Source organism: Mirounga leonina, unplaced genomic scaffold (assembly GCF_011800145.1).
Source record: "Mirounga leonina isolate KUSES-001 unplaced genomic scaffold, KU_Mleo_1.0 Mir_94, whole genome shotgun sequence".
In the NCBI taxonomy this organism is placed as follows: domain Eukaryota; kingdom Metazoa; phylum Chordata; class Mammalia; order Carnivora; family Phocidae; genus Mirounga; species Mirounga leonina.
This window is the reverse complement of record NW_023270855.1, coordinates 57075852-57085863: the sequence shown is the minus strand read 5'-3', so window position 1 is coordinate 57085863 and position 10012 is coordinate 57075852. Positions and strand designations below refer to the sequence as shown.

The 10012-nt window shown below is 55.5% G+C and overlaps 1 protein-coding gene across 2 annotated transcripts in view; it reads right to left on the bottom strand.

Annotated features, from left to right (window-relative positions):
• Positions 1 to 2691, bottom strand: part of SLC39A3 (solute carrier family 39 member 3) — an 8260-nt gene extending 5569 nt beyond the window's left edge. The window contains exons 1-2 of one of the 2 annotated variants that reach the window (XM_034997499.1): positions 2606 to 2691; positions 862 to 1221 (exon numbers count right to left, since the gene is read on the bottom strand). In XM_034997499.1, coding sequence (XP_034853390.1) covers positions 862 to 1071 — 210 coding nt within the window. In that variant the 5' untranslated portion in view covers positions 1072 to 1221; positions 2606 to 2691. The remainder of the gene's footprint in view (positions 1 to 861; positions 1222 to 2605) is intronic. The other variant, XM_034997500.1, reaches the window with a different exon arrangement.
• Between the last annotated feature and the right edge of the window lie 7321 nt (positions 2692 to 10012).

The following is a 10012-nucleotide window of genomic DNA, read 5'->3' as shown; positions in this document are numbered from 1 at the left end:
GCAGCCCCGGCCTGAGATAGGAGTGTGATGAGGGGTGACGGCATGAGAATGTGGCAAATGGGGGGCAGGGCTGGAAGCGGCTCTGGGGGTGCAGACGGCCTGAGAGAGGACTCTGAGGTTTTACCCCCGGGATGCCGTGTGAGCTCCCACGCCGTGTTATGAAGGAACACAAGGTGGGCAGCAGGGAACAAGAGACGCGTGTCAGAAATCCAGGCACTTCCGGATGAAGCAAGTGGCTATTCTGGGGGGGGCCACGTGGCAGGGACTGAGGGCAGCCCTCAGCCACGAGAAGCAAGGCCCTCGGTCTGACAACCGGGAAGGAACTGAACTTGCCTCACCACCACATGAGCTTAGAAATCGACCCGTCCCCGTCAAACCCCGAGATGAGACCACAGCCCAGGAGACCTGGAATGCTGCCTGATGAGGGCCTGGAGCAGAGGGCCCAGCTAAGTGGTACGCAGACCCCTGACCCACAGAAACGCGACGTGACAAACACGTGCTGTGCTGAGCTGCTAAGCTGTCATCACTTGTTAAGCAGCAGTAGCTGCCTGATACGGGTGCTGAGGAGAGGCCCACGCCGCCCGCTACAGGGCAAAGCATAGCTACCCCGCTGGGCGGTCTGCTCAGCGAACAACGGACCGGCTCACCAGCTGGCAAGCCCAGGTCTAGTTCGAGCCCCTTGTCTACCAGGTAAGGCCCAGAGAAGAGAAGCAACCAACTCACGGTCACACAGCAACCTCACTTCCTGTCACTCCTGTAGTGTCCCGGCTACCACCAAGCTTGGTGGCATCACTGAAAACACACCAGAGACCCGGGGCCACAAGGTGCCACGGGCTGTGGCCACCACCAGGGAGCCCTTACCTTCTCCCTCACAGCCGGCAGGAGAGCGTTGAAGCACGTGGCCAGGAAGACCCCACCTCCAAAGGTGTTGCAGAGTGACAGGATCTTTTTGGAGCGATGGGCCTTCTCAAAATCCGTCTCGATGATCTTCACGGGGAGCAGGGAGCCAAGCAGCATGAAGAAGAACACGCCCACCATACAAAGGATTTTGGCCACCAGCAGCTTCATCATGGTGGCGGCCCGGGCTGCTGTGGTCGCCGCAGGGCCAAACCATGTGTGGGCGCACACTCCTTTCCCACGGCGTGCTACCGGGCCCAACCACGAAGCCGGGGGCTCATGCCTCCGTCCAGCCACTGTGAACGCCAGGGGCAACCCCGTCAGCTGTTGGAGGATTGAGCAGCTTTAGTGACCAAGCCCATCACCCCCCGTCCTTCGCTCCATTCCGGGCCTGGCCCACATCACTGTCTCCTGCAGAAAATTCGCCACGGCCGTGCTGTCCAATACGGCGGTCACGAGCCACCATGTGCGTCTGTTTAAATTAATTACAATTCCATAAAAGGCAAAGTTCAGCTCCTCGGTCACACTGACCACATGTCAAGTGCTTGGCAGTAGTGACCGCACTGGACGGCACGGACAGAGCCTTTCCACGGTTGCAGGACGTTCTACTGGGCGGTCCTGCTCCACTGGCTTCCCCCTGCCCTTCCGTAAAACCCAGCACCACACCCTGTAGAGAAGGCTCCGCACCATCGGCCTCTGCTTCGCCTCACCCCACACGGGCCTCTGTGGTCCTTGAGTATGCCCAGCCCGTGCCTGCCTCAGGGCCTTTGCACCGGTTGCTTTCTCGGCCTGGAATACGTCTTTCCCCCAACCTCCCGATGAGGTCTTGTCTTTTGGGGTCACCGCCTTTAGGATCCCTTGCAAGACCTCTGCCCTATACTGTATGCCTCGTACCCACCAGGAGCCTGGTGCAGAACAGAGGCTCAGTAACCACTGCAAACCAACAGGTGAGCTAAAGCGTGTGGACCTCAGTGAGCCCAAGTGGAGCCGATCTCACCCTGGAAACCCCACCGGTAGTAGGAGGGCCCTTGGCTGCTCCTGCCCTGTGTTTCCGCCCCTACCCTCCCGGTCCCCACTGCCCACGCCCCGAGCGAGGTCCTCAGGTCTCCGGGCAGATGCCACCAGCTGCAGAGGCCTCTCCCGCCCCCTTCCCGGCATTGAGTTCTGGCATCATTTGTGCGGGAAACTGCATAACCTGGAGTCATTGACTGAGCTCATGCGCTCGAGGCTGCGAGCTCCGCGGGGACTGGGAGTCTTGTTGAGGCTGGATCCCCCCGCACCACCCGCCGCACGGCCGGGTACGCAGGAGGGACCCAGGAAACACCTGCCGGTGTCCCGATGCCCAGGCTGTGCCGTGGCGGCAGGGGGTGGCCTGCCCGCTCTCAACACCGGGGCTGATGGGCTGGGACGAGGAGGCAGGGGCTCGTTCATTCATTCCCCCATCGGGCACTTATTGAGCGCCTTCTGTGTGCACCGCGCTGCACCGGGCGCCCCGAGGAGGGCGAGGCCGGGCGGGCCCCACCCGAGAGGGAGCACTCGCGCTCCGCCTGGGGAGTCGGAAGCAAATCAGCACACATCTCGCCGCCAACGGGGGAACCAGCGGCGGGCGCCGCAGCCCGGCCTCGGCTAACGGGCGGCCCAGCCGCCGTTGCCGCGAACCGCCCCGCCCCGCTCCGGCTCCCGGCCCCCGGTCCCGGCCCGCACGCACCTCCACCGGGCCCTCGCCCGCCCGCCCGCCGGCGCCGCCCGCCGCTCAACCGCCGCGCGGTCTCGACCCCACAGCCGCGGTCCTGTCCAGCCCCGGCTCCGCGCGCGGCGGCCCACGCCCCGCCTTCGCCCCGCCCACGCCCCTGCCCATTAGCTACCCCGAGCGCCGCGGGGCCGAACGCGCCGTGTCATTGGCTACTGCGGCCGCCACTCAACCTGCGACCCCCCCCCCGCCACCGGCACGGGAAAGTAGTTTCCTCTTGCTGAGCGGTAGGTACAGCCAGCAGGTGGCTCCGGCAGGAAACTCCGACCTTAGAGGAAAGGTTCCGACAGGACTTGGCTTCCAGAGCTGTCCAGGGGCGCCTGGTGCTGAATGCCGCTCCTATGGAGGCTTGGCCCGCGACGGGAAACCGTTTCCTGCGGGAGACTGTTCCTCCCCGAGCGTCCGCCACGCCGATGCCCTTCCCGTCAGCTTAAGACGCAGATTCATCTGCTCAGTATCCCTGTCTACTACGTATCAGGGCCTTTTCTAGAAGTACATCTGCGAGCAAAACAAAGATCACCCTTCCCGCCCTTTTGGAGCTTACATTCTAGGACAAGAGGCAGAAAATAATCAATACACATAATAAGTGATGGAATTATGTCGGAAGTGCTCTGGGATAATAGAACCCACAAGGGACTATGCTGGGTATGGGCTGCTATTTTAAGATGCTCAAATACGCCTCATAGAGAGATGTTTGAGCAAAGATGAAGGTGGAGAAGTTGGCTCAGTGGGTACATGGAGGCAAACCCTTTCACACATAAGGGACTGAGAGGCAGGTGTGTACAAGAACGTCAGTGTGACCAAAGGACAGTGACCTGGGGAAGTGTATTTGGAGATAAGAGGAGGTAGGTCACAAAAGGCTTTGGAGGGAAATAGGGAGCAATTGCAGAATTTTGATCAGAGACGTGACCGATACAATGTATTTTAACACAATCATTTGGTTATTGTATCAATGCTGCCAATAGGTCAATTAAGATTAAGACTGAAAATCGTTGATTTTTTTTGACAGAGAGAAGGTAACATTAAAAAAAAAAAAAGCGCTTGTTCCATGCCCTATAAAAGCAACCAGAGTTATGAAGAAGACTGTATTCATTTGTTAACTAAAATCTTATTGTCAGCCTACTATGGGCCAGGCGTGGAGAGAGCTGCTAAGAATAAAGAGCAGGGAATGCTACAATGTGGATGGACTGAGGACACCATGCTCAGTGAGAGGAGCCAGACCCAGAAGGACACATCCCGCAGGACCCCACTCCCAGGAGGTCCCCAGAGGAGTCCCGTCCACACGGACAGAGAGGAGAGGGTGGGAGCCAGGGCTGGGGCAGAGGGTGGGAGTCCGTGCTTCATGGGGACAGAGTCTCCATGTGGGCAGATGGAAAGTTCTGGAGACGGAGGGTGGGGGTGGCTGCACGACAGTGTGTGTGTGCTTCATGCCACAGAGCTGTGCACTTAAAGTTGTTAAAATGGTAAGTTTAATTTTATGTATATCTCACCACAATTTAAATTTTTTTAAATTAATGGAGTAAAAAACAAAAGAATGACTTCTGTCTTCCTAGCACAACCTCTGCCTGCCTTGAAGAAAGAAGCTGAGATGTTGGAGAGCTCCCCACTGCAAGGAACTGAGGATGACCTCCAGGCAATAGTCAGCAAGAGACTAAGACCTCCAGTGCAAGAGCCTGCAAGGAACTGAATCCTGCCAATGACAACATGAGTGGTTTTGGAAGGGGGTCCTGTCCCAGGCCTGCCTTCAGATGGCTGCTGCCCAGTGGGTACCTTGATTGCAGACCTTGAGAGACCCTGAAGCTGAGGACCCAGAATGAGGACCACGTTAGAGTTTGAGTTTTACCGTGAATGCAGTGCAATTCATTGAAGAGTGTTAAGCGGGTGAGGCTTGTGATCCAGTTTATCTCTTAAGGTGATACTAACGTCTGTGTAAAGACTGAATTGTAGGGAAGCAGGAATGGAGGCGGGAGACTGGTTGAGTCATTTGGGCGAGGATTGGTACTGGTTTAGGTAAGGGCACTGGCAGCGGAGATGGAGAAGCCAGGATGGAGGGTGAGTTGACAGGACGTGGCACTGGTTTGTCTGGGCAGGTTGCAGGAGTAGGAGGTGTCAGGGTGACTTTTAGTTCTCTGGTTTGAGCAATTAGATGGCGTTGTTCACTAAAATAGGAAAGACTGGAGGAGGTACAGATATTGGAGGTGCTGGAAGACTGAGCTGGGCTTTGCAGAGATTAAGTATGTCCATGAGTTCTTAACACTTAATGTCAATTTCTGCCTTCCTCATTGTAGGCACAAAATATGGGGTGGCTATTTGTTATCATTAAACAATTCATTATTATATTGTCTTTTCCTGGTTTCCGTAATTCACAACAACAAAAAAAGATTGTTTGTAATAAGTGCACACCAGGTAAATGCCCACATGGTGACACCTTCCTATAGAAGAATTCAGGATGTGCAATATTTGTTCATAGTTATTTAGAGAATGAGGCTGCTTGGAGAAGGATGTATTTTTGAAAACTTCCTAGGCTCCAAGACCTATGTATGAGCAGATATCTTCAGGGTACCATAGGAAAAAACCTGACACATCTGACCGCATTGTCTACTTCAAAAATCTCCCCTAGTGGAAGACACTGTGAATGGGCTTAAGAAACAAGATATGGACCAGAAGGAAATGCCGACAACAGATGACAGAGCGCTTGATAGAGAACAAACATACTAGAATAAAAATGGGAAAGGAGATGAACAGATGATTCACAGGAGAACAAATACAAGAGGGGAACAAATATTATGGAAACATGAAATAAAACCATTTTAACAGCTTTATTGAAGGATAATTGACATACAAGGAATGACACATATTTAAATTACGCAACTTGGTGAGTTCTGACGTATGTGTAATAAACCTGAGAAACTACCCTCACAGTCAAGAGAGTGACCACGACCATGACCCCTGCAGATTCCCTCCTGCCCCTGACTCCCAAGCATCTAGCATTCTGCACGGAGGCTCATTTGGGTAGTTTCTGGTGTTGGCCCTTGCTTAGGGCACTGCTCTGAGCATGCCTCTACTTGCCTGTGGGTGGCCATTCATATGTGTTGCTGTTGGGCATACGTCCACAGCTCGTATTGTACATCGGGGGCCCCAGGGGATGCAAACCCTTGCTTTTAGGACTTAATACAGCCAACTTTTCCCCTTTGGTGCAGGAGAAGAGTTAACACAGCCGCCCTGAGACTGCTGTCCTGGGAAAGGCCAGCTTGCAAGGTGGGCCCTCAGTGGCAACTGGGAACCATACTCCAGGGGCTTCTGCCCTCCAGGAGGCTCGGGTCCCTGAATTGTGCAGACACGAGGTTCGGGCTGAGCGCCTGCTCCCCTCCCGGAGTCTGGGGCCCGGGCCCAAGCCGGGCAGAGGGGCCCGCGAGACCGACCCCCACAGAGAACCGGGCACTGGGTCTCTGCCAGCCCCCTGGAGACCACACCTCACACACGCAGTCCCATTGTTTGGGGGGAGCTAAGCGCATCCTGTGGGACACCCCCAGAGAGGACTCTGGAAGCTCACGCCTGGTGTCCCCGCCCCCGCCCCCCAACGCCTCTGCCCTGAGCTCATTTGGCCTCCTGTCCTCTCTGTATAAACCACGGCCATGGGGTCGACTGTCTGCTGAGCCCGGGAGTCCTCCCGGCACATCCCCGCACCTGTGGTGCTCTTGGGGTCCCAGATGCATCTCTTATGAACAGCACTTGCTTTGTTCATTCTAACCGCTCTGGTGTATTTGCCTTACATTATGGTTTTAATAGTGTTCCTCAGATAGCTAATGAAATCGAGCCTCCTTTCATACACTTACTGACTAACTGCATACCCTGTTTTTTTTTTTTTGAAAGACCTAAGTGTTTTGCCCATTTAAAAAATTGGGTTCAGGTGCCTGGGTGGTTCAGTCCGTTAAGTGTCTGCCTTCGGCTCAGGTCATGATCTCAGGGTGTGGGATCGAGCCCGGCGTCGGGCTCCCTGCTCCACGGGAAGCCTGCTTCTCCCTCTCCCTCTGCCTGCCGCTCACCCTGCTCGTGCTCTGTCAAATGAATAAAATGGTTTTTTAAAAAAAGCTCTTTGATGGGCGCCTGGGTGGCTCAGTTGGTTAAGCGACTGCCTTCGGCTCAGGTCATGATCCTGGAGTCCCTGGATCGAGTCCCGCATCGGGCTCCCTGCTCGGCAGGGAGTCTGCTTCTCCCTCTGACCCTCTCCCCTCTCATGTGCTTGCTCTCTCTCATTCTCTCTCTCTCTCTCAAATAAATAAATAAATAAAATCTTTAAAAAAAAAAAGCTCTTTGAAAAATTGGGTTCTATTTTTCTCATGGATTTGTAGGAATACTTTATATTTTTGTGAAATATATATTGCAAATGGCCTCATCCACTCAGGCAGGCTGGAGACACAAGGGAGAGTTGACCCTGTAGCTCGAGTCCCAAGGCCATCTAGAGGCTGGATTCCCTTGAGGACAATTTCCTCAAGGGACCGGTCTTGTCTCTGAATGCCTTCAACTGGTTAGGCGAGGCCCACCTGCATTATGGAGGGTCCACGGTTCTACTCAAAGCCAACTAATTTAAATGTTACTCTCATCTAAAAAAAAATACCTTCCCAGCAACATCTAGACTAGTGTTTGACCAAATATCTGGGTATTGTGGCCTGGCCAAGTGGGTACATAAGATTAACTATCACAGTGTTGTGTTCTCTTTAAGAAAATTGGCCTTGGGGTGCCTGGGTGGCTCAGTTGTTAAGCGTCTGCCTTCGGCTCAGGTCAGGATCCCAGGGTCCATGGATCGAGCCCCACATCGGGCTCCCTGCTCCGCGGGAAGCCTGCTTCTCCCTCTTCCACTCCCCCTGCTTGTGTTCCCTCTCTTGCTGTGTCTCTCTCTGTCAAATAAATAAAATCTTTAAAAAAAAAAAAAAATTGGCCTACCCCAGGGGCACCTGGGTGGCTCAGTCGATTAAACGTCTGCCTTCGGCTCGGGTCATGATCCCAGGGTCCTGGGATCAAGCCCTGCACTGGGCTCCCCGCTCCGTGGGAAGCCTGCTTCTCCCTCTCCCTCTCCCCCTGCTTGTGTTCCCTCTCTCGCTGTCAATTAAATAAATAAATAAAATCTTAAAAAAAAAATTGGCCTACCCCAAATCATATCCTAAATTTTCTTCTATGATTTTTATAATTTTACCTTTTCCCCTTAGATTCCATTTTATCCACATCAAAACCAGGCACAACTAACCCATGGTCCTAAACACTGGGGGAGTGTTACCCTTTAAGGTGGTAATGAGTGTGGGGGCATGATGAGGGTGCTGGGTGGGCTCTGTTCTTGGTTCGGGTGCCAACCTTTGTGGAAATTCATCCAGCCATTTGCCCATACTCTGCACTTACACATATGTATTTATGCTTTGATGAAGTGTAAGAAGCACAGTAACGAGAGAGGGAAGAATGGACCCCCCCCCCCAAGTCTACATGAGCTTCCAATAGCCACGAGTGGAGCAGAATCTGTGATTCTCACCCCAGAGGGGATTCGCATTCTCCGACCCCAGGATGGTGGCCCAGCATCCTGGCTACAGCTTAGAATTCTGAAAGGACAGCCAGCTCTAAGAGCACAGCCCTGATCCTAGGACCATGGCCATTTCTAGGCTCAAACCCCGAGTGGTTTCAGGATTAGATGTAGCCTCATTCTTTCTAGTCCTGATGCGGCACGACGGCCACCAGGGACGACGTGCCCGGGAGGCCACGGTGCTGCCACGCCACCTGCTGGCCCCAGCGTCTCCCAGGCCAGGGCCACTTTGAAATAGTTGATTTTCAGGATGGAGGGGGCGTGTTGGGAAAGCCGTCACCCAGCCTGGGGCAAAGCCTTGCTGCAGAGATACGGAGCCCTCCAGAGCGGGTGAGCAGATTGTTTCTGCTGGCAGCAGAGCGGTTTAGGACATCTGTTTATCAGACACATTTTTCTAGGGCCTACTGGGTGCTGGGAATGCCGCAGGGTGCGTGCTGCAGGGGGCTGAGCAGCTCCCTGGCCCCAGCCTCTTGATGCCAGGAGCCCCTCTGGCTGTGACAACCCCTGATGTCCCCCAGACTCAGCCCAGGCCCCTGGGGGCATAACTGACCGTGGGGGAGACCCCTTGCTCTTTCCTTCCTCGGTGTCCTGGGACTTCATCTGGGTGGGGCTCGCGGTCGAGGGCCGGGCTACCGTGCACAGAGGGTGTGGGCACAGAGGACAGACCCTGTGATTCCATCTATGGTAGCGTCAGCAGCCTAGCATCTCAAGGCCCAGCCTACTCCTGGAAGCTTTCTCCAAGTCACGACTTATGCTAACTCCGTCTTTAATTGCCGTTTTTTCCTTCCCCCTCAATGCACCTCTGACGGGAATATTCAGGAAGATCCTATTTCTACCTCGTGTGGGATCGAGCAGTAATTACCCACGACACACATCTCGTCAAGTCACACGGAGAAGCCACCAGCTTCGGGGATGAGACGTTGACAGCTACTCTTTTCTTCCCCTCTTCCCACTCCGCCAGCAGCTCCAACGGAAAGTTTCTGGATCTTTCCTGAACACTTAGGCTGGGTGTGGGGCAGAGGCCCTGCAGGGCTGCTCAGCGATGGACACGCAGGGTGGAAGGAGTGAGAGGACCTGGGCAGACCTGTAACGCACACGGAGGGGTTTCTGAACACAGGGCTCGTGGCCCCGTGCCTCCCAGGGCTTCTGAGCGTGGCTCTCCAAACAGGCGCATCAGCACCACACGGGCTGCTCGTGCCAAGTGCAGAACTGACGGGGGCTGCTGAGCGCACTCAGGAGCACGGAGACTGGGCCTGCAGGGGCTGAGCCGCGTCCCTGGCCCCTCACCCCCGGACGCGGTCGCGACGGCCACAGACGTCCCCAGAACCGGGACTGCCGGTGAGCCTGCTGAGGAACCCCACACGCCCCACGAGACACACGTGCCTGCTCCCCCCTCCCCGGGAATCGATTCCCCGTCTGTAGGGGAGCGGGCGGCCCTCACACGCAGGCTGCCTGCGCCACGTCCCTCAGCGCGGCAGGTGGCCCTGCGGGCTACCCCAGGGGGCGTGGAGGTACCCTCACGGCTCTGCCCGAGAGGCCAGGAGTCCAGGCTGGTCCCTGGAGTGAGTGTGGTGGGAAGCGAAGGTGTGGGAGAGACAAACTCCAGGAGCAGCCCAGAGGTTTGCTGTTTCTGGAATCATCCGCGACCCCTGACATGGGAATGGCTTCCAGCTGCGTCGTGTCAGCCGTCGACATGACCGACACCCGGCATACGCCTGAGGCGGGAACCCCAGGCTGGGGGTTTCTGGAAGCTTGGGCAGGAGGGCCGGGGTGGCGAGAGAGGTGGAGGCAGAGCG